Below are 21756 nucleotides of genomic sequence, written 5' to 3' on the forward strand. Positions count from 1 at the left end.
CTTTTCTTCCTAACTGTTTCTCAAGTGTACTTGCATAGATCTTGCCAGGAACACTCAGTAGGGAAATACCTATGTAATTCTCACATTCAGTTTTATTTCCCTTTTTATATATGGGTACTATTAGAGCTGTACTCCAATCATCAGGAATTTGTCCCTCTGTCCAGGCTTTCTGAACTGTGCAGTGCAGTCACTGTAAGACTCTTATACCACCATACTTCAGCATTTCTGGTCGAATATCATCTACTCCTGCTGCCTTTCCACATTTCAAGCCTTTGATGGCTTTTTCTACTTCAAGTATGGATATGTATTCCTGACTACATGCCTGGTCAGTGTTTTTTACCACTGTGCTGTCATCACTGCTTGTTTCATTTAGCAGTTTTTCAAAGTAATTACTCCATACTTCAAGGATATCTTTTTCTCCCATTTTCATGTCACCTTTATCATCTCTAACTCCTTTTACAGCACTCTTTCCTCCATTCCTAAGCTTCTTCAACAACCTCCAGAATATTTTGCCACCTTCTTGATATTTATTTTCTATGTTCTTGCCAAAGTCCTCCCATGACTTTTGTTTAGCTAGTTTTACACAGTGTTTAACATTCTTGCATTTGTCTCTGTATTTTCTAAGAGCACAAGCTGACTTATTTGACAGGAACTTTTGATATGCTTCTTTCTTTTCTTTCGCTGCCTCTTTAACTTCCTGTGTCCACGAGGGAGTTCTGATTTTTATATCCTTGCATATAACCTCACCATGCCTCTCTGACTGAATCAATCAGGGTTTTCTTCAAGGTGTTTGCCACTGAATCTCCAAGGTTTGGTTCCTGTTCTCAAACTCTTTCATTTTTTTCTTCGATAATCTTTGTGTATTTTAGTCTACAGTTCACATCTGAGAGCTGTTCAACTTTTATTCACTTTAAAACTTTCTTACATGTTATTCTTTTCAATATGAAATTCAATTTTATCCTTCTGAAGACTAAATAGTGATCACTTCCAATTTCAAATCCTCTGTATACTCTGGTGTCCTGTACCAGGGAGAAAACATCACTATCAACCATAACATAGTCAATGAGACTTTTCTTATTCCTTGCCTCTTCTCTCCATGTGAATTTGTGCACATTTTTATGTTGGAACATGGTGTTATTAATAACCAGTCCATGTCCTGAGCAGAAATCCAACAGGTATTTGCCACTATTATTCGCTTTGCTCTTTTCTCCAAATTTTCCCAAAAAAATATTTGTATGTGTCACAATCACTTCCTACTCTGCTATTTAGATCCCCAATAAGGACCAACTTTTCTTTTTTCATTGTGTTCAGTTGCTTTTTCTAAAAGTATCAAAAAATTCCTCCACTTCTACCTTAGTAGAACCTTCACAAATAAGTCTCATTGTCCAGTTCCCCATTCTCATATTTGCCCACATTACTTTACTTGAGACTGACTTCCATTCAAGAAGATTAGCCTCGTATTTTGTGTTGAATACTATGGCTACTCCTTCTTTTCCTTGATTGTCATTGCCGGAATATAACATTTTGTATTTATTGCTCAGAAAGATCTCACCAGTTTTTGTCTTTTTTGTTTCAGTCACCCCTATTATGTCGATCTGGTACATATCTAATTCCTCAGCTAGCTCCATTTCTTTGCCATTCAGGCTTCTTACATTGATAGTACCGATCTTTAACTCTGGTGATGTTGAGTTGGGGTTTGTTTTCAGATTGTTCCAGTAGCTGACTTTTCGCTGTTCGCCCTGGGTCCCTGGCGAAAACAACCGGGGCCTTGTTTAACTGGATGACGCCCCAGCCGGCATGATATTTTGTCATGTTGTACCATCATTTTTTTATTTTGGTTTAACCAATAAGAATACAGTTTGGTTGGCTAAATCCCATATTGCCAGCCCATCCTGGTTCGTTCAGTATTCAAGTAGATACCCAACAAGGTGCACCACGAGAAGGGGAGGGTTGAACATTAGGTCAGAAGCCCTGGTCGGTTCTCCTCATTTAAAGGCAGTGTGGAGGTCTCCTCTCAGTTATACAGCTTTGACCCTTAAGCACTGAGGGATCATTATCCATAAAATAACTTCCTAACTTTCTTGTCAAGTCCAATCTTTCTGCTAATTTCTTTAAACTGAATTCTTTAACGGACTCATCACAATCAGAATCTTCAGCAGAACTTTCCTGCCATTTGGTTCAATGTCATCTATTAATTGTACCAGTTCCTCATTTAAATCTGTTTCCCCATCAATGAATTCACTAATTTCATTTTCAACCATACCGCAAAAGCCTTCTAAGTGGCTGTTACTATAAAAATAATTTTTTTTACAAAAAAAAAAAAAAAAGAAAGAAAGAAAGCATATTGCATGTAACTCATCAGAAAATAAAGTGCTCAGCTTGAGATTAACACACTTATGATTTTTAATGTGCTTTCCTGGCAAAAAAAATAAAACGAAAACAATTTTGAACAATAACCACTTTATACGGTAAACAATTGACATACATGTGTGCTGAAGGGTATTTTCCTTAATATAAATTTGCTACTTATAACTACATGCATGATGGGCAGACGCAAATTTAAGGAAGATAAAATTTGATTTTTATGTCTCACGATGAAAAATATGAAAGGATAAAGGGTTACCACAATCTGTAGATCGCATTATACTGAAACTGCATTGTATAAATACCACGTTTTATAAGTACCACGTTATACAAGGGTTACCTGTACTCTAATCATAATTGCCTTGCAGCCTTATGTGCCAGTAGACACTGAAAGACTTGATGATGAATCATAATTGCCTTGTGTAATTTCATTCATGTGTGTGTGTGTGTGTGTCCTAATTTACGTTCACGTGTATACCTACACTTCGCCATGTTGACATTCAAAACTGAAATCCTATGAAATAGGTTTGTTAATCCTTAACACAGGAGTGTCTTATGTCTGTATATGTGTTCACATGGCCGGTTTGACTCGGTTTTTTGTCAAAAACCCAAGTTTACGGGTGGGATATATATCCTATCCCTCAGGCATACGGCTGGTGTGTGTGTGTGTGGTGGGGGGTAGCCATATGCTACTGTACTGGGTGATGATTATGAGCAAGGTGGTTTCCTGTTGCTTTCCTTGCCATAGTATTAGTGTTTATGGGATCGGTAAACACTAATAATTGAGGGATGAAAACATGAGTTACCAGGAGAAAAAACCCACTACCTCCGTATGTGACTAATTAATTCACCTTTAATTGAAAGAGATGAGATAAAGGTTCCTCATGTCACTGACGGAATCGAACTAGGTCTTTCCGACCCAAGTGCTTCTTCCATGCTGACTGAGCTATGGAGGATATATATATATATATATATATATATATATATATATATATTTTTTTTTTTTTTCTCCCTAACTCAGTTCTGTATCTTCTAAGCCCATTTTAGAACCATTTATGGTTATAGACCTCCCTCATTTGTTTCCATCTTTCTCTGTTGAAAGATGGAAACAAATGGAGTGAGACTTCCCTATTCCAGCATTCTCCTGCCATCTCCACTAGGTTGTCCTTTTGATCTGCTCTGGTTGTCCTAGCATCCTTTATATGGATGCCACTGGGTGATTGTTTTTGTCCATCTATTACTTTTCATCCATGTAATATGTCCTGTCCACCTCCATTTTAGTTTTAATCTCTTCCCCTATGTCCAACACTTTTTGTTTCTTTTCTTATTTAGTCATTCTTTATTTTTCAATCTAATTTTTAGCTCTCTCTCCATTCTGTGCTCAGTTTTCCTCATCCTAGTTATTACCTATGGATCATAACTGGGATGATACACTCATTGAAAGGTTGGGCTCTATTTTCTGGTTTTATTTTACTTCACAGGAATATTTTCAATTTACCAAAAGTCACTCAGCCTAGCTGAATTTTTCTCTTTGTTTCTTCTTGTGAATGCTTCTTTTTCCTGATGTAAAAGTTCTGCCTAGGTATATATATTCTTGTACTTGCTCTGTTTTGTTATTGTCTATTATTATTTGCTCTGTTATCAAGTTTCCATTGAAATTTGTCATATATATTTGTAGTTTTATGTATAATTCTACTTTATTTGATACTGTATTTAATTCATTCATCATTTCTTGTAGTTCTCTTTTGTTGTTTGCTATTTAGCATATAGCATATCATAAATGATTTACTTTTTTCCATTGATATTGATCCCTCTCTCTCTCTCCAGTGTAATTCACTCAGGGCATATTCTAATACTTCATTATACTTCACTGAATAATTTGGGTGAGATAGCATCTTGGTATATATCCTTTATTGATTTGAAATCCTCAGCTAAAGAATACTCGCAGTTGCTCTTTCATATATTTATTAGCTGTATATATTTTTGGCTTATTCCATATTTCTTTATTGTTATTAGGACTGCTTTTTTTCAACTGAATCAAATGTTTTCTTATTGCTTTTAAAACCTAAGTACAATGCTAAGTTGCTCTACATTTTTCTCTTACTTGATACAGTATCAGTATCTGCAGATAGTCAGTCATGCTAAAACTCCTTTCTGAACCAGCTTATTCATTAGGCTGGACTTTGTCTAGTGATCTGTTGATTCTGTTTATTTTTTGTGATTAATTTATGTGCTTGTGACAGAAAGCTTATAGGTCAGTAATTTTCTATCTTTTTCTTGTTGCCCTTTTTGAACAAGAGAATCATATAGCATTGTTCCAGCTGTTTGGTATCTCTTTTAGAGATTTATTAAATAGGTTTTTTAGTTCTTATGTTAATATTTCTCCTGCTGCTTTCATCATTTCTAATGTATTCCATCTTCTGACATTTCATTATTTTTCATATCTTTCAATGCTTGTTCTATTTCAAAATGTATTTCTGGAATACTTTCTTCTTCCTGTTCTTCTGACTTCCAAGTATTTTCAACAGTGCTTGCAGTATTATACAATTCTGAAAAATACTGTTTAGACTTTTCTGCTATGCATTTTTATCTTTTTGATATCTCATTCTTTTTAATATTCTAGTATTATCATTTCTTTTCTTTCCTCTTGTTTCTTCTATCATTTCATCTTCTCTTTTCTTTTTATCTTATTTAATATTTTTCTGATTGTTTTATTTATTTCTGTGTATTTCTTTCTCCTTCTCCAATTATTTTCTTTTTTCCAGCCAATTTTAGTTTTCTCTGAGAGGTTTTTATTTTTAACCCTTTTTTTTTTCGTTTGCAATCTTATGTACACTTTCTATACTGATGAGATTAAGATTTTCCTGTATATTATTCATTTGTGAATTTTTGTTTTAAGTCATTATGTCTTTGATTGTATAGTTTTTTTTTTTGTAATTTTTTCTTGATATAATTTTTTTATTAACTACTAATGTGTTATTATCTTTGTTTTATTCTGCTTCCTCATGCAAATTTTTTCTTCTGTTGTTATTTTTCCTCTGACTGTTCTGTGATCAGTGAGTATTTAAGCTTATGTGCTGGTTTACATTCATGTTACTTTAATGGAATAATAATAGCACAGAAAATGACTAAAGAACAGGTTTATTCATTTTAATATTTCATCTGTTACAGAGACAGCTTCAGGAATACAATATTAAAATTGTAATAAGATATACAAGAAACAATAAGTGGAAGAAAGATCAGAATAAATTAATGCTGAAGTATTAGGAGGGGCACCCTCTATGGGTGCTGTTGGCTAGCCTTAGATGTTGGGTGGGAAGCTTAAGACTTATAATTTCCCAAATTTTGGGAAGTTTAATACAATTATATTTATTAAGATTAGGTTGTTTTTTTTTAATTCTTCTACAGATTCTAAAAAGAGTCAAGTTTGGGTTTACTGCAATGGAGCATGGTGGTGTTTTCATCTATCTGATTCTGTGCAAGATATCCAAGCCATGGTCTGCTGGACCTGACTGACCATAATGTGATACATTGCAAGAACAAGGAACCTTGTAAACCCTTGGAATAGAGAGAGAGGAGGAGGAAATGGATCCTTGAGAATGGAGAAGGGAAGCCAACTTCAAATGAGGTTTAAAAGCAGTGCAGAGAGGAGATTATATTTCTTTAAAGTTCTATTGTTTTCTGAAGTGCTTAGGATATAGGGAATAATAATTTTACTATTTCCTACATCCAGTGCACTTCAGAATAGTAATTTTACTAGTCTGAAGTTATTTTACTATTATATTAAAATCACTTCAGATATGTGGAATAGTGATTTTACTATTCCCTATATATATATATATATATTCATAGAAAAAAAATTACTAGAACTTTAAAGAAATATCTCTGCACTGCTTTCAAACCTCATTTGAATTTGGCTTCCTTTCTCCTAAGGATCCACTTCTTTCCCTCTCTATTTCAGGTGTTTACAAGGTTCCTTGTAATGCAACTTATCATACTATTGTCAGACTGGGAGATCTGCTAACATCTGCCTAGAAGAACACTAAAAATAAGTGTACCACTGCAACTGGGGTCAGTTAGGTCTAGTGGATCATGCCTTTAGATACCTTGCACAGAATCAGAAGGATAAAAACATCACTTTGCTCCATTGCAGCAAATACGAACTTCAAAGACTCTTTTTAGAACTTGTAGTAGACTTTAAAAAAAAATAAAACAAGTTAATCTTAATAAATATGGTTGTATTAAAATTCCCAAATTTGGGAAGTTTTAATTCTTAGGCCTACCATTCTTGTGTGTTATTACTTTGTATTCCTAAAGATGTCTCCGTGACTGAGACTAAATGTTGAAACAATTAAACATGATCCTGTTCTATGCCTATTTGATTGACTGAAACATCGTTATATTTTATCATCTCATATAAGAATATTTATTTTTTTACACTTTTTGTCCATTTGGACTAATCCATGGCCTTTTTCAGTTTAGTCTCTTGTAAAATATGTTCATAGCATTCAACTTTCCTTATTATGAAGTTTAACATCATATTTATATATATAACATCAGATGCCAGCCTGGCTGGTGGAGTGGTTAGCGTATCAGCTCTCCAGCCAAAAGGCTGCGGGTTCAAATCCTGCCTTGGGCACGGATGTTTGTGATTGTCTGTGGAAATACTAGTGGTGGTGGTCAGTGGTAGATGGTGTTGGTGTAGTTGTGGTCAGTTGGCGGATTAAGTAGTGGAGAGAGCTGTAGAGTAGGTGCCCCTCCCTTGATAAGTCTTTGGACTCCCTGGAGGTGTCATGTAATAATAATAATTTCCTCTTTCATTTTGCTCTCCTATTACATTTTTTCAAGTTCACTTTTATTTGTTCCTAGTTGTGCATTAAAATCTCCCAACACTATTGTGCAAGCTATAGGATCCTGCTGTGTTGTACGCTATCTTGGAATTCTTCATCTTCATAGCTGTTGGTAGGTGCATATATTTGTACTGTGTTAATGGTTTTCTGTTCTGTTTGAACTATGATATACAGTCAGATCTCTTTTTATGTGGTAGATACGTTCCACAGAAAAGCGCATATAAAAAATAGCACAAAAAAGACCTAACTTATGTTGAAAAATTAGGGATACGTTCCATAATTTCTAAAACTACATAAAACCGAAGCAATGAATTAAAATAAACGTAAAATCGCATAAAAAAGTTTATAAAAATTCAAGAAAATAAGAATGGCTAACTTTGTTTTAAAGCTTTATTCATTTAATTTTATTGAAAAGTAATACATTTTTTCATCAGAATTATTGTCGCTATTAGACAAAATTCAGCTATGTGTGCGAACTGGTGTGAAATCACTTTCATCACCAGAAGAGATAGTCAGCGCATCAGATCTGTATGGTAAAGACAATGGTTCTTCACAAACAGAAGTAGCTTTACCCTCGTTCTGTGCTGATTTTTTTCTTCTGACAATGTAATCAGTGATTAAACTTTGCGATGATGATTTCACTAATTTTTTATACAGCTCTCAATATCCAGACATACAGTTCTTCAGCCCAAGTTGGAATTTAAAGGCTCATTCAGAATTTGTGTCATTAACAAGAAAATGATTTTCCAATTTATTGCACAGTTCAAGACCTTCTCGAATTATATTTACAGTGAGGGGGACAGGTTTTTCTTCCGCTTCACTGTCGTTTTCTGGATCTTTGACTATATCTAAAGTTAATCAATATCCAATAATATCATCATCGCTTAAGGCATTATCCACAAGCAATTCATCTACATCATTCTGACTAAATGTATCAAAACCTTCTCCACCAATTTCATGTGCCAAAGTAATGATTTAAGCTGATAATGTAGATGTTTGCTTGGTTGCACTGTTTGAAACACATGTAGGCCAAGCTGCTTTCCAGCATGCATTTAAAGTTTGTGGTCTTATTTCAGTGATAGCAGATGCAACATGATTTAAACAGTCCAAAATAGAAAATTTTTTTCGAACGTCAGTTACTGTTAATGATTCATTTTCTAGTTTATCCAATATAAACTGAGAAGTGTGCTTAATGTAATGTTTTTTAAATGTAGCAATTATGCCTTGATCTAATAGCTGAATAATGCTTGTTGTATTGGGTGGAAAAAATACTACCTGCACATTTGGTTGTTCTAAATGCAGTTGACTTGGTGCAATGTCAACAATTAATAAAACTTTAAAATTTCAGAGCTTTTTGCTTCATATGTTTCCACTTCTGGTACAAAGCAATTATTGAACCATTCAATAAATACAGTAGTTATTACCCTGACCTTTGTATTAGCCATCCAATATACCGACAGCTGTTTTAGATCTTTGCCTTTTAGAGCATGTGGTCTTAGAGATCGATTTACTAGGAAGGGTTTCAACATTCGATCCCCTGATGCACTGTTACAAAGTAACAACGTTACTCGATTTTTGCTTGGTTTAAACCCACTTGCTGTTTTCTCAGACTTTGCGATGTAAGTTCGACTAGGCATTTTCTTCCAAAATAATCATGTTTTGTCAGTGTTAAACAGTTAATTGGGACAATATCCACATTTTCAATAATTTTGGCTAACTTCTCGTGAAATTTTTGGCTGCTGCTTCATCTGTTGCTGCAACCGTGCCTGTAATCTTCACGTTATGAAGTGCATTCCTTTTTAAAAACCCGGTTAGCCATCCTTTGCTAGGCCGAAAATTATTTATCAGCTTGTTAAGTGGAAGTAGATGGCTCCAATTGCTTCATCTGTTCATAAAAACTGATGAGTTTTTTGTTTAATTAAATAACCACTTATAGGACTTCTTCTTTGAGTTAATTTTTCAATCCAAATTACAAGTGCTCATTCCATTTTTTCTAAGAAAGCATCTCTTGAGTACAATGATAATTTGGTACTTAGTTTTGTGTCAGAAATGACAGATTTTCTTATTGTGACTTCATTCTTTTTAGTTGCTCTTATAGTAGATTCGCCTAAATTAAAATTTTTACCAATTGCTGTGGATCCCTCTCATTTTGCTAAGCGATCTAAAATTGCAATTTTCATTTCCAAAGAAATTGCTTTTCTTTGGTGCTTTTTTTCCTCCATTGCGCCAAAATAAATCTTTAATATAAAAATTATCAAAATTTAGACTTACGATAATGAAAAGACAAACACTTACTTACATGCAAAATTAAATTTCATGGACTTACTGCTTACACGTTACTCACGTTACTCTAGAATGTGCTGCAACACGCTGTTTATTATGTACAACGGGGAAACCCTGAATTTGCATGAAACATGCACCACATAACTTCAAAACTGCATAAAAAAGATACACAAAAAGATACCTGCATATATGCTATCCGATTATTTCTACATATTTAGTAACCTTGTTTGCTATATTTCTATTTATAAGGAAACTTACTCCTCTTGGTTTGACATTATCTGGTCCTTTTCTATAAAGCACATTTCTTGATTTCAGTGTTATGCAATCTTCAGATTTTCTTTTTACTTCACTTAGTCCTATTATGTTTCGTTTTGTTTATTTCATATGCCAATCCCTTTTACCTTTTCATCGTCAGCTAATGTTCTTACATTGTATGTAGCAATCATGAAATTTGTTTTCTTTCACTTTCTTTTATTTTGCTTTGGAGTACCATGTACAGTTCGATAGCAACATTTCCCTACTGAAGTAGGTTCTGTGGGGGATTGTAAGGCCCAGGCTCATACTGTGGGCTCATTGTTCTATCTAACATATTCATGGTTTCAATTATTTTCTTTTCTTTTAATTATTAAATTCATGGTTTTGCTGGGAAAAAATTTCATCAGATTATTAAAATATTTTAAATAACATATATACAAATGGACAAATACCAGTTGAATGAAATACAAGTACAGTAGTAACTCAACTTATGAACCACTCAACATACGAACTTTTTTCATATCCCATTTTGACCTCTAGATATGAACCTAGACTTGACATAAGAACCGTGATGCTTTTCTTTTCAAATGAACCAAAGCCTGTTTTACATTATACTTTTTTAAACTTTTTTTATCCACGTGTAGCTGAGCGTGCACTGAACCGTCTCTAGTGTAAAGATTGTTGTTACTACGTTGTATTTATCTGAAATATGACGAACACTGCACGTATTTGCTTTTTTGTCTATCTATTTTGGTATTTGTGTAAACAAACAATACACTTCATGAAGTTTTTTTAGGTTTGTATTTATTATGTGTACTGTATGCATTTTTTTTTTATAAGTGACGTGTTTTATTATAGCTTCACGTTTATTTTCTGAATAATCTACCCAGATAAGCGTCATTTCACTGATTAGCATATTATTTTCAACATGGGGCCAAAGAAAACTAAGAAAGAAGAGAAGAAGAAAATCACAATAGAAATTAAGAAAGAGATTGTGGAAAAATATGAGAAAGGGGTCAGGCAAAGAGATCTGTACAAGCAGTATATAGCTACAACTGTCAAGAAAGCAGATTTTTATAAGGAACTGGATGTGGAAGAAATGGAAACTTGACTACTCGTCTGGATTAATGACATGCAACTGAAAGGAGATAGTGTATCTCAAAACATGATCTGTTTGCAAGCTCAAACTATTTACAAAGATCTTTTGCAGAACTTGCCATCCACTAGCAGTAGCGAAGACATCAGTAAAGAGTTTAAAGCTAGCAAAGGATGGTTTGAGAAATTCAAGAATAGAACCGGTATCCATAGTGTTGTTAGACATGGGAAAGGTGCTAGTGCTGACAAAGAAGCTGCTGAAAGGTTCGTGAAGGAATTTCAGAAACTGGTGGAGTCAGAAGGTTACAGACCAGAACATGTTTTCAACTGCGATGAAACTGGGCTTTTCTGGAAGAATTGCCTAAGAGAACATTCATCACTAAGGAGGAAATGGCATTGCCAGGACAAAAGCGAATGAAAGACAGGCAAACTTTGCTTTTTTGTGTCAATGCCAGTAGTGACCTGAAGATGAAACCTCTTGGTTTACTACTCTGAAAATCCTAGTCTTTAAAAAGCAGAAAGTTAACAGGCACTGATCACCATTTTCTTTATATTCTCTCCACAGTTTTTAGCTCTTGCTTTATATCTTTACTAATTCACTTAATTCCCACTTGGTTTATCTTCCTGACCTGGGTTATGCAATGTGATACTGCTTCCCATCAAAAAATCTCTGACCACTTCGCATGCACTATTGACATTCTTTTTTTGTAGCTTCTGAAGCCATGGAACTGCTCCAAGATGACTCCTATAATTATCAGCTTTATAGTTCTTGACTTAAACCCTTTCTTGACAGAGCATTCCACATGTTTAGCAACTTCTTGGAACAAGACTGCATGGTCTCTCTCCTCAATTGGAGGCAGTGTCTACCTTGGTTATGGATATATACCTTCTGATGCTGTTATCAGATCCAACACTCTCTCAACCCCCCCCCCTCTGTAAATGTTGTTTCATGTAATTATCCCTTAGCATCTGTATAAATTCCACTTCCATCTTGCCATGCCCCATTTCTTTCCTCCAATCTATGTCTACATAGTTACTCTCCATATTGATTCTGTGCTATTCTGCTGATACCTAGTATCTACTTCTTCCTGTGGATCCCCTGGTCTATAGCAGCACCTAACAACATATTTTGTCTTATTGGCTTCCATCTCACACCAGACAGCTACAAATGAACCAGCTCTCTCAGACTTAAAATTCTCTTTAACTTCTAATTTTGTTGGTTGTATTTCTTCAGCTATCATCAGCAATTCCCCACATCCTGTCCTGTTCCTTCTATTTCCTCCTGAAAATACAATACTCTTTACATTCTATCCTTGTAACTATAATTTTCAGTCAACTGGGTTTCACTGATGCCTAATAACTTTTGGCCAAGTCGAGCTGACTAATGCCAAGAACTCCTCACCCTTGTTACTAATACTTCTTGCATTCATGTATGTATATTATTATTATTATTATTCAGGCCTCTGTGGAATCAAAAGACTCATCGTGGGAGGTCCTCCCTAAGAAACACAGTCTATCAAGACTCATTGAGGGGAGTTCCTCCCCCCCCCCCCAAGAAACACAGTCTATCATACCACTCCTTGAACTCATTGACCGTTCTCGCTCTCACCACTCCATCAGGCAATGCATTCCATAGTTCGTTTGCAATATAAATTGCAATATAAGCTTAAAACAACTCAAGTTCAGTTATTCAGCTAAAGAACTATGTCACATACAACAATGCCATTGAGAAAAATTCCTTATTTTCAGATATTAAAAATAGGGTGTTCCAAATATCCCATTTGCTGTAGCTGTAACTTTTTTGCTGATTGTAAAAAATCAACCTAAATATTTTGATGATGGAGTCCTACACATAACAATAGCTGGCTTCATCATAATGTACACTAGAAAACAAACTTAAATTGTTTTGCTACACAGAGACAATTTTTGAAAGCAATATGATAATTGAAAGGGAAATTCAGTCAACCTAACAATGAATTGTATAGTTGCCTGATTTGATGAGATACTTACAGGAAGACTCCAAACAGTGCAGATTCTTGAAAGCTTTGAGTCTGTGAATGAAAATTTGCACCTTTATCTTTATAAATAGAGAAATGTTTCAAGAACGAAGATTTTTTAGTTCTTGATAAGGCATGTTATAAACATCCACTTACATGTTAATCAAATCTGCTTTTTCATTTTAATGAAATTAAAGTCTTTGTTAATCAACAAAATTTCGATTTCTATCAAATGAGAAACCTCACAAAAACTTATGCAAACTGAACCCACAAAAAAGTTATCCAGTTTTAATGTATGATGTGATTAGACATTTTCATTTGAAAATGAAAAATGAAATCATGTTACCATAAAATGGTGATCACTACAGAGTTATACATCAAAACTTTTTGTTGCATTAGAGTTAGATCTGGAGATAAATTCCAGCAGGATGGTGCAGTGGCAACACACACTGCACCATCCTGATGCTCATGACCACTTTGAAAGCAGTTTTTCCTAATTGCATCATCTAAAAATATGAGATGTCTCCCGACTTTTTGTGATGATAAAGATCAGTGGTAAAAATTCATCTAGACAAACCATCAGCTCTGGCAGAGTTGAAAGTTAACATCTCAACTTTAAGCAGGATCACAGAAAATGCAGTAGAAAGAACTAGTTTGCCTGTTCAGTGATGGACCCATTTGTTTGACATTTTCTGAAAAAATTTTATAAAATAAAGTCAAATACTGAATGAATGATCTTCTGAACCTCAGGTTCATGTTTTTCGCTTGTTTTAAAACATAAGAAAGCTTGCTTATATATTCTCATTTTAAAGTGAAATAACTATTTTGTACAACTTTTATACATTTATAGTTAAGGCTTAAAAATGCACATTAGTGTGATGTGATGTCACACTGATTTACTAGCAGTTTACCATTAGGTGACTGATCAGCAGAAATAATTTGTAATTATTGCTGATTATTGGGTGGCTGGATAATTGTTACTGTTTTACACTGAAAGCATTTTGCATGAGATGAAGTTGCATTCATTTTTACAACTAGTTCAATTCATGATAGTTTGATAAAAGATAAAAGAATGCCAGCCTGGTTGGCCGAGTGGTCAGCATATCTGCTCTCCAGCCAAAAGGCTGTGGGTTCGAATCCCGCCGTGGGCATGGATGTTTGCGATTGTAAAAATGCTAGTGGTGGTGGGCAGTAGATGGTGTTGATGGATGTGGTGGAGATGGAGAGTTGTAGAGTAGGTGCCCTCCCTCAATAAGTCTTTTGACTCCCTGGAGGTGTCATGTAATAATAATAATCATTCTTTATTTAGTTCGCAAGTTCATTTTTCACAGTCTCCAGTTTTTGTGAATTCTACACGTCAAACTGGGTAACTGGTCAAGTATTCTTGTAGAAGGTTATAACGATTGGAAAAATGTAAGTACAACTTTGCATAGACATGAGACTAGTTTAACTCACATGAAAAATTTCTTAAAAATGGAAGGAACTTGATACAAATTTAAAAAAACAAAACTACTATTGATTGCCAGACTCAAAGCATGTATGAAATGGAAAAGAAACATTGGATGAGTGTTTTAGAATGCTTGATTGAAATTATAAAATTCCTTGGTAGCCAGAATTTAGCTTTTCGTGGATCATCTGATAAATTATATGAAAGGAATAATGGCAATTTTTAAAATTAGTCGAACTCTTTGCGAAGTTTGATCCTGTTATGGAAAATCATGTTGAAAGGGCCCTACAATGAAACAATAGAGTACACTATTTGAGTGAAGACAGTCAAAATGAAATATTGGAAACTTTAAATAATGCAATCAGGGATACAATTTTATTATCAATTCAAAAATCTAAATATTATTCATTCATTTTAGACTGCACATCTGATGCAAGTAAAACAGAACAAATGACCGTTATTATTCACTTTGTTTCCTGTGACAATGGAATTGTCATGATCAGGGAAAACATTTTAGATTTTGCAGATGTATCAGATTCCACAGGACTTGGTTTATGTGCAACAATAATGGAACATTTGGAAAAATGGAACATTCCCATTGAAGACATGGGAGGTCAAGGGTATGGCAATGGAGCAAATATGAAAGGGCAAAAATATGGGCTCCAAAATTTGCTTTTCAACAAAAATCCTCGAGCTTCTTACATGCCATGTGCTGCTCATACTCTAAATTTAATGATTAACGATGCAGCCAAAATGAATGCAGATACAATTAGATTCTTTGCAATTATTCAAGAAATATACAATTTCTTTTCATTCTCTCACAAACGTTGGGCAATCCTTTTAAAGTTCATAAAAAATGTAACATTGAAACAGCCATCAGAAACGCGATGGGAAAGTAAAATCAATGCAATCCGTCCTCTACGATATCAGTTAGGAGAAATTTATGATGCACTTTTTGAAATTTTAAATAATGAAAATTTTAATATAGAAACTCAGCATGAAGCACAAACATTATGTGCTAAAATAAAGAACTACAAATTTATTTGCTCTCTTATAACTTGGAATGATTTACTTAACAGAATAAAGCCTGTGAGTAAAATGCTTCAAGACAAAAATATGAACATTACACTTGCTTTAGGATCTATCGAAAACTTAAAAATATTCTTACAAGAGTATCGATCAGATGCAAATTTTAAAGAAGTTCTAACAATGGCAAAAGAACTGAGTGAAGAGGTGGATGGAGAACAAGAATTTAAAACTGGTATGGAGTTTGACGAAAGAAGACACGACAATTTGATTACGTGCATCATGACAAAACACCACAATCGCCAGAAGATAAATTTAGAGTGAATGTGTTTTATACACTTCTAGACGTTGCAATGTATTCGCTAATTGAATGTTTTGAACAACTAAAAACATATTATGATAATTTCAATTTATTGTATAGATTACTACAAATTAATAACGAAGATTTACGAAAAAATTGTGACGATTTAGAGATTCTCTTGAAGGACGGCAACAAAAAAGACATAAATGCAATAGAACTGTATGACGAGTTATGTGCTTTCTGGGATATTTTTTGGAAGGATAATTTAAATATTCGAAACCCTTTCGATATTCTTAATTTTATTGTGTTTAGTAATTTATCTTTCCTTAACTTTTCAATTGCTTTAAGAATACCATTAACCTTACCTGTTAGTGTAGCGAGCAGTGAACGTTCCTTTACCAAGTTGAAATTGATTTAAACCTACTTAAGAACAAGCATGTCACAAAAAAGCTTGTTAGTTTGGCGTTATTGAAAATTATATATGTGCGGAATTAGACGTTAAGACCATTATTTCTAATTTTGTGAATATGAAATCAAAAACCGTAAAATTTTAATAAAAAAAATTTCAAGTATATTTATATAATTTAATTTATTTTCTGCTATTCTGTAAAGATGTTATTTTTTTTGAATACTTATATTAAATGTTCTAATTATTTCTGAATTATTTTCTTATTTTCTCATCTATCTTGATTTTCTTTTATTTTCCTAAAAGATAGTTCCACTTATAAAAAATTATTAAAAAATTTTACAAGTTTCTAAGAATTTAGTAACTTGTAAAATGCAAGAATTTTTTAAACTTTAGTTCAAATAAATTTTAGTGAATTAATTAAAATTCATTTTAATTTTGTTAGCAATTCGGGTCGGTGAGAAGGCTATAATCCCTGTATTATTATATTCAATTAAAGTGAAGTGGCTTTAAAAAAATTTGCTTTAACTTTTGAGAATTTTTGAATATTCATATTTCTAACGATTATCCTGCCTTTAGTCAACTTCCCCGGTTCGTTACATTTAGCGAACCAACGTGTGGCTGTTCTGTCAAAATTTATTTAAGAAATTTCAAATAATTTAAATTTTTGTTATTGTCAAAGAACCACACACACGCCCGGATCATTACAGGGGCGCTTAGACAGAAATTGCATGCGGGCGGCAAAGACCCTAGCGCTGGTTCTGATTATTATGTATTCTGCCATTTTTCACACCTCAGTGAATCTTCTAGCTAACTTCACCTACTTTTGGACACAGGCTATAGAAAAGTTTGAAGAGACTCAAGTGTTTGTTTTGTTGTTTCCAAGACATTTGATCGAGTCTGACATTGTGGGCCTTCTTGCTGAGCCACCATCTTACATTATTCCTCCTACCTTTTGTGGATTTCCAGCTTCCTCTCCAGTCAATCACTGTGGATCATGGTGGATGTTTTCCTTTCATCACATTTTTCAATCAATACTAGAGCCTTAGGGCTTTGTGCTTTCACCTACCTTTTTCCTCATATATATGTGTGTGTGTGTGTGTGTATTGGTGATCTCTCTCTCTCCCTCTCCTTCCCTCCCTCCCTGACATCCAATCTTATTGATAACTTTGTTTATGCTAGTACTCTCCATTCCTTTTTCATTTTCAAGACCTTGTGATGCTCAGGTGATTCAGACTTCATGAGTTTCTATAACAAATGCCTTAAACATAGATCACTTTCTTCCATCTCATATGAGGTGAAGATAACCTGGAAAGTTTTAATGGCACCAAAATGTATCCTGTTGCATTTCCTGAAAGAAAAACTATGCTTTTCTCTTGCTTCCCTCACTTTGACAACGTTCTGCTCCAGCCATTGTCAGTTTTCTCTTCTTGGGTTGACTTTGACATCTAGCTTATCTTATCAAACATCGTGTCCATAGCCTCAAAGAACCTTGACATTCGTATTTGTTTTAAACAACACTCTGCTGACCAACTCCTGACACTATGAATCTCCAATCAACCTGATCTTAGAATATAATTCTCACATTTGGGGTGTTGCAACAAGAACTTTCCTTGGAATGCATGATTCTTTTCCTGATAGATTGCCTAATTGATTGCTAAAGGTCCTTTTTTGCTGCATTGTCTTTTAAGTGTTTTCAATGGAAGCTGCTCTACTGAACTGGCCACTATTGCCAACAGGAGTAAGCTGCAGTTCAGCTTAACAAACTTATCAAATCAACTTTTCATCCTCCTTCACCATTTCTTAGACTTTTGCTCTTTAGAACAGTCTTCCACATGCTGTTTTCCTCAATAATTACAATCCTCTGCTCTTCAAGCAGTTCATCAACAAATTCCTTTCTTTTCTTTAACCACTTTCCCACATATGACATTACTTTGTGTCAGATCTTGATATCTCTTGTTTGTGGGGCTGATATTAAAAGAGAAAAAAATCAAGAGTAATGCAATATATGTGCATATTAAAGAACATGTCTACTGATAAATTACACAGATAGCTGGCAAAAATGATTTTTCATATTTCACTGTGGTTAGCATATTTCAATCTTTAATATTTGGAATATTTTGTTGGCTATGCATGACTCATAAATATTAGCTGAGTTTTACTTAAATTTTCTTTTGAAAGAGTTTGGGGGGAAGTAAAGCATTGTAAAAAATCTCATTGGGTTCTTTATCACATTATACAGTAATTTTCTTTTAAATTTAGGTGAACTGTTTAGCAGTTGGGAGTTCTTTAGAATCTTTGGTTCAACTTAAAGATGGAGTACATTTTATTAAGCTAATTCAGTTAATGTAAGTATTTATTGTTGTTAAATTATCATCCCCCTTCCCTCAAGCCAACAGGCCACATTTTATATGCAGCGAATAAAGATACATGAGTAAATTATTTGATGTTTATCTTTGATTTTGAGATATTGAATTTTTTCATCCTCCATTTTTATAATATTGTATGTATGAAAGATGGCAAAGATTCTGAAGTTTTAGCCTGGTGAACAATCTTGTTTAAGTATTAGTTGAACATTATCGTAATTAAGATATTTACTAAAAAAACAAAAAAAAAACTGCATGGTTGGTGGGGGATGATAGCAACCTTCACAAATCATTAACAAGTAAGGTAAGGAAACAGTTGGAGATAAGTTTCACCATAACAAACAAACAAAAAAAGGTGTATTTTAATATTATGTAGTAATCCCTATTTAATATCAATACTTAAAGCCATTTTTCATATATATATATATATATATATATATATATATATAGATAGATAGATAGATAGATAGGGTGACCATATAATTTATTGTTCAAACAAGGACATTTTTGAGAGTGAAGTGGGAAGGAGGGGCTAAAATGATTAAAATTATATATATTTATGTATTTTTATTTCATGACACCTCCAAGGAGTTCGAAGACTTGTCGAGGGAGGACACCTATTCTACAACTCTGTCTCCACCCACTCCCTCCACCAACTACACCAAACCTACCATCATCTGGCCACTACCACCACTAGTATTTTTTGTCTGTAAATTGCATGTGTTCTGAATGGCTGATTTGTCTGTGGGATGAAAAACCTGAGTTTCCAGAAGAAAAAACCCTGCTACTTCCATATGGGATCAGCTAACTCACCTTCAATTGAAAAAAAAACACAAAGATTCCTCCCATCACGATGAGAATCGAACTTGGACATTTTCCAACTGAAGGGCACAACATACCATCTTTCTTCCAATTGTGCTATGGAAGCAAAAAATATTATTATGTGACACCACCGTCCAAAGCCTCATTGAGTAAATGCGCTCACTCCACAGCTTCCAGTCTCCACTGCTCAATCCACCAACTACAGCAGACCACATCTACCATCATCTACACCAGGTTTTCTCAAATTGTGTTCCGCGGAACGTGAATAAGTCTTCCGTGATGTCAGTGACCAATCCGTGTATTTTTAAACATGGAAGTAATTCAGGAAAGGGAATACTGCTGTTTATGACCAGTTATAAAAATTGCCTGCAAGCCAATTACAACAATGGGTGGCATATACTCTGTTCCCAGAACTGAATGAAATAACATCTGTGTTGCAAATGTCAGTGACCAAGCTGCATATTTTTAAACATGAAAATATTCATGAATTATCGTTAATTTTCACACATCGAAATCTTTCAACATTCGGGAAAGGGAATACCGCTGTTTATGACCGGTCATAAAAATTGCCTGCAAGCCGATTAGAACAATGGGTGGCGTATCCTCTGTTCTCAAAACTGAACGAAATAACATCTGTGTTGCAAATGTTAGTGACCAATCAGCAAGAAAGTATAAAGAAAATTTTTCCACTGAAATTGAAGATCAGGGTAGTCTGTGTCCAGTTCTCAAATCTAGTAATACTGAATACTTTCTTCACAAGTTCGTATTGTAGGGCGAAAGTGCTTGTTTCGAAACTGTAGTGGCATGATTTTTTAAGAGTAATAGGCCTACAGATTTTAATATGAATAAGAGACAAGGGACTTGGTTTAATTTTGGTGTTAAGAAATCTCTTATTGAAGGCATTTGTGATGCAACAGATAGTGATTCATCCACCTCCAGCCTACAAAGTGATCTCCAGGATGTAACAAAGGAGGGGAAAACTACCAGCAGACAGGAGAAAAAGTCTCCATTCACTTGTAAGTACTTATAATAATATTATAAATTATTGGTGATCAGAATGGGATATTTCAGTGAAAATTAGTACAAATTAATTCAATAATGTTGGCTTGAAGAAACTACAATATGCTACAAGATTTCATTAGTCCAGTGATTGATAACTGATTTAAATGTAATTTTATATTTGTCAACATGTCACACCATATACATAAGTGTGCGAATACTCTTTATGATTATGCCATAATTAATTATTAATACATTACAAAATAACCAAGGTGTTCCATGCAAATTTCAGGATTTGTGAAGCGTTCCATCGTAGGAAAAATCTGGGAAATCTGGAAGTAGATGGCAATGCCATCTACTTCCCGCCACCACCACTAGTATTTTCACAGACAATCGCAAACATCCATGCTCACGACTGGATTCGAACCCACAGCCTTTTGGCTGGAGAGCAGATGCGTTAACCACTCGGCACTGACCTATAAAATAGTTCTGTTAAAAACTGTTTCCAAAAATAAAATTCTTTATAAAGAAAACAAACCAATGTACGTTCATATACATTAAGCAAAATTAAAAATTTCATTATATTTCTGGTAGGACTGTTCAGTCTCTGTTTCCTGCAGATATTTCACACATATCATTCACTTACATCCAATTTCCAGTGCTTTCTGCTGACACTGCCAATTGGTTGGTGGCCTGGCAACCTCATGTATCTTGCAGGTTGTGACATGATGCACACTGTGCCTGAGCACACTTCATTTAATCAGCAAGCCTCTGTATACTCTATTTAAAAAGAAGTACTAGCATTAAAAAAAAAATAAAAAGCTGATATAAATGCTAAACTGGATGGGACATCACAGTCCCAGTCAAACTGGAATGCCACAGTTGTTCTTAATGCCACGGAATACAATCGAAAAATGGATATTATCCTCCGGGATCGCTCTACCTACACCCCGCTAGAACGTGACCCCACAAAAACACAAGTTAAAAAACTAAAAATCTTACTTAAAAAAGTGTCTTCCTGATCCCCGAAAATCATGAAAAAACTCGAACCTTTCTGTTCCTGTACCCCCGAATATACGGTTTACCAAAAATCCACAAACCCAATTCCCCACTAAGACCTATAGTAGATGCCACTAATGCACCTTGCTATAAACTGTCAAAACAGCTGGCCAACTCTCTGACCCCCCCCCCCCCCCCACACACACACACTGGACTTTCCACATCCTATATAAAACACTCTAAACATTTCAAAACCCTCATAGAAAATTTAACCTTAAATAACACAGACATATTGGAAAGCTTTGACATCTCCTCATTGTTTACCAATATTCCTTTAATTGATACCTTAACACTCTTAAAAAAAACGTTCTTCCTTCAGACATCTTAGATCTTTTTCTTTGCCATGAATTTTTGTTATTTTTCTTGGAAGAACAAAATCTACAAGCAGATAGAGGGAACTGCCATGGGTTCACCCCCCCCCCCCCCTGTCAATTTTTATATGGAAGATTTGGAAAAACGAACCATAGACTCAGCCCCTCTCTAACC

At 34.4% G+C, this 21756-nt stretch overlaps 1 protein-coding gene across 3 annotated transcripts in view; it reads left to right on the forward strand.

Moving 5' to 3' along the window:
* LOC150100355 (uncharacterized) overlaps window positions 1–21756 on the forward strand; it is a 358520-nt gene that overhangs the window by 8835 nt on the left and 327929 nt on the right. For all 3 annotated transcript variants that reach the window (XR_016549227.1, XM_090402349.1, XM_090402350.1), the window contains exon 2: window positions 18287–18372. Coding sequence is in view for 2 of the 3 variants with exons in the window: in XM_090402349.1 (XP_090258475.1) it covers window positions 18287–18372 (86 nt within the window). In the remaining variant the exon portion in view is untranslated. The remainder of the gene's footprint in view (window positions 1–18286; window positions 18373–21756) is intronic.

This window comes from Typopeltis vanoorti, chromosome 13, assembly GCF_054136105.1.
Source record: "Typopeltis vanoorti isolate ZY-2024b chromosome 13, IOZ_Tvanoo_1.0, whole genome shotgun sequence".
NCBI lineage: Eukaryota > Metazoa > Arthropoda > Arachnida > Uropygi > Thelyphonidae > Typopeltis > Typopeltis vanoorti.